Source organism: Phyllobates terribilis, unplaced genomic scaffold (genome assembly GCF_046119375.1).
Source record: "Phyllobates terribilis strain yellow unplaced genomic scaffold, ASM4611937v1 Scaffold_5__5_contigs__length_657084704, whole genome shotgun sequence".
NCBI lineage: Eukaryota > Metazoa > Chordata > Amphibia > Anura > Dendrobatidae > Phyllobates > Phyllobates terribilis.
The window spans coordinates 462,012,913-462,015,923 of NW_027362765.1; the positions used below are offsets into that span (position 1 = coordinate 462,012,913).

General features: G+C 33.4%; 1 protein-coding gene across 1 annotated transcript; it reads right to left on the minus strand.

Moving 5' to 3' along the window:
* Window positions 1-1,366: 1,366 nt before the first annotated feature.
* LOC141271271 (taste receptor type 2 member 40-like) lies at window positions 1,367-2,208 on the minus strand. The gene has a single exon (XM_073681390.1). It carries the CDS (start codon window positions 2,206-2,208, stop codon window positions 1,531-1,533), a length of 678 nt encoding a protein of 225 aa, XP_073537491.1. The 3' UTR covers window positions 1,367-1,530.
* Window positions 2,209-3,011: the final 803 nt, after the last annotated feature.

Genomic DNA, 3,011 nt, shown 5'->3' on the forward strand with positions numbered 1-3,011 from the left:
TGCCAAAGAAGACAGGATGACTACCATTGATTTAGCCACGTAGCCTTGAAAAGAAACAAAACCAAGAAAAAACAGGTCTTCAAACAATCTAGAAAGTGAACTAATATAATTAATAGATTGCCAGCTATACACGTAAGAACCTTAAACCGGAAATGTTACTTGCTATTAATATGCAATTATTTTACCTTGTCTAAATGGTGATGGTCTCCTGAAACTAATGTTTTTTGTTTGTTTTGTACCGGCACGTCTCCCATTCCTGAGACTTAACTCTAGACTCTAGTATTGTTAGCCAAAGGGCGTAATCCTCAATTCTTCTCTATGGAAATCTTATTTAGGATCACACCACTTTGGATAATAATAATGATTTTTATTGTCTACTTGGTATCTGATACTTAGTGCTGTGAAGTCAACAAAGGACAAGTAATGTTCTACTCAACATTTTATTGCTTATTAATGTTATCCTGGAAAAGGAAACAACATTTGATATGGGCATTGAATTATTTCCATAATTTGTAGATATTTTATTCTTCCTCTGAAAGTCTGTTTTTAGCATTATTTGTTGGATTGCTTGCAATCATTTACGGGTAACCATTAATCATAGAATCATAGAATGTTAGAGTTGGAGGGGTCCTCCAGGGTCATCTGATCCAACCCCCTGCTCAATGCAGGATTCACTAAACCATCTCACACAGATGTCTGTCCAGCCTCTGTTTGAAGACTTCCATTGAATGAGAACTCACCACCTCTGGTGGCCGACTGTTCCTCTCATTGATCGCCCTTACTGTCCTCCCATTCAGTTTCATCCCATTGCTTCTAATCTTTCTTTGTGCAAATGAGAATAAAGCTGATCCCTTTACAGTGTGACAACCCTTGAGATATTTGTAGACAGCTATTAAGCCTCTTACTTACACTATACATGTATATCTCATTACTTCTATCTCATTATATCTCATTACTTCTATCTCATTATATCTCATTACTTATACTATACATCTTGTTGCAGTTGAAAATCTATTTTTATAGTTCCCAAATCTTAACAGAAGATACTAATTTTATTTTGGCCAATCCTAAATCTTAGCTGTACCTTTAACAAGTCCACTAAATCACTTTTATTTACTCATGACTGAAATACACTATTCGGAGGCCAGAAAATATTTTCAAGGCAACAAAAAATAGTTGGCTTCTTTCCAGCTAAATACAAATGTTGTGGGTAAGTGGAGGATTATTTTCTCTCAGTTAGTTGAGAAAAATTACTATCACACAATAGATATTAGCATTTGAGTGTTAATTAATTATCATTCAATATAGCTATATACTGTTGTCCACACCGGAAAAAATAAAGTTTATGTGCTCTTGGAAATATGGGTTAATGGGCTATTGTAAAATTTATCAGTCTCCTAACAAAATTATTTTCTAACCTAATTACTAAAATGTTTTCTACAGTGCGACTTCTACATTTCATATACTAAATAGAATAAAAATACTTCTTAAAATATGTTACTAGTCATAAGCACAACTCTCAAAAATCTATTATGTAGAGACAGATACACTAATATTTCCTGTACTTGATTTGTTTCCCAAGAAATAATTCACTCTGTTTGATAGCTTTCTATTTCCAAAAATCAAAATAACTGCATTTACTGTCGGGATACTAGAGGCCACGAGATAAGAAACAATAAATATTGCACTCTGTATATCTTTTGCTTCATTAAATATAACATTCAGAATTCCATATAATATTAGGTAAAGTAGAAGAAGAGAAGTTACAGTTTTGGCAGCCGATACATGAGTCGATAATTTTGCATGTCCCTGACCTTGATTGTTTTTCTTAACTTGTGCCATATGCTTAAGAAGAGATTTGATGATGGACCCAGCAGTGAAGAGGATGATTATGAAAGCCATGGATGATATCCCCATGTATATGTTAAATATACAGTTGCATTTGCTCTTAAAATTCAGCTGATAAGTTAATGGTACATTTGTAGCATTATCAGTGGGAAATGGACTTTGTCTATAAATGTCCCAGTAGGCTGGTAGTCCAGCGATCCATGATATGACATTAGAGAAAATGAGTAACCAGGGAACAATGTCTGGAAGCTTTGCTTTCAACTTGTAGAATATTGTCCCATTGAGGTTGATGATCTTCACATAATAGTAGAAGCACAGAGTAGTGGAGCACCAGAGGCTGGAGAATGACAAAGAAATCATAATAGCAATCAATGAGTTGACTATCTGGACCTCAATGTAAAATTCCACAAAGAAAAAGGAGAAGATTGCATTAAAGACAAAAACTCCTTGGAATACTAAGTTTATGAAGCCAATAGTGACAATGATTAAGTCAACTGGGCCCAGTTGATGGGTTTTCAGCCAGTCTAAAATGTGCACTGTTATGATAAATAAGCTTCCAGTAGATCCAGTAACAAGAAAAATGACATGAAAAACTAGTGAAATAGTTATGATAACATAAAACATGTTGGACCTTGGTAAATATTTCAGAGAGCTAAAAAAAAGTCAATCAAAAATAAGTTTAGTCTTAGCAATTATTTTTTCAGACTACTGACCTCTTCATGCTTTATATCAGTTTGTTTTGTAGAATTCCCTTTCATCCTGAAATTAATTAAATTCCTTATTTAAGACTTCTGTGCTTTCAGCTCTTTTTGTTCTGCTGGTTGGAAAGTTTTTGAAAATTGTAACTTCAAGTGAAATTCTGATCTAAAGATATTGACTTTATATCTTATTGTAAAGTTGCTTTCAGATTAAATATTGGTGTCAGGAACGCAAATGAAAGAATTCAAATGAAGTCAATGTTATATCTGTTCATTGTTCCACAGAAGAACACATGGTATGAAAATATTTGCAAATATATACAATTGATCTTTCAGCTGTGCATTCTCCACTTTAATGTGACATATACAAATCCTGAGGCTTTCATTCTATTTCCCATATTGCATGTGGCAAAGTAGAAAATATATGTAATGCTACATAAGGGCAAGTAACATATAAACATTATA

Coding starts and splice junctions, on each gene's coding strand:
- LOC141271271 (XM_073681390.1), bottom strand. CDS start 2,208: ATGATTTCTTTGTCATTCTCCAGCCTCTGGTGCTCCACTACTCTGTGC.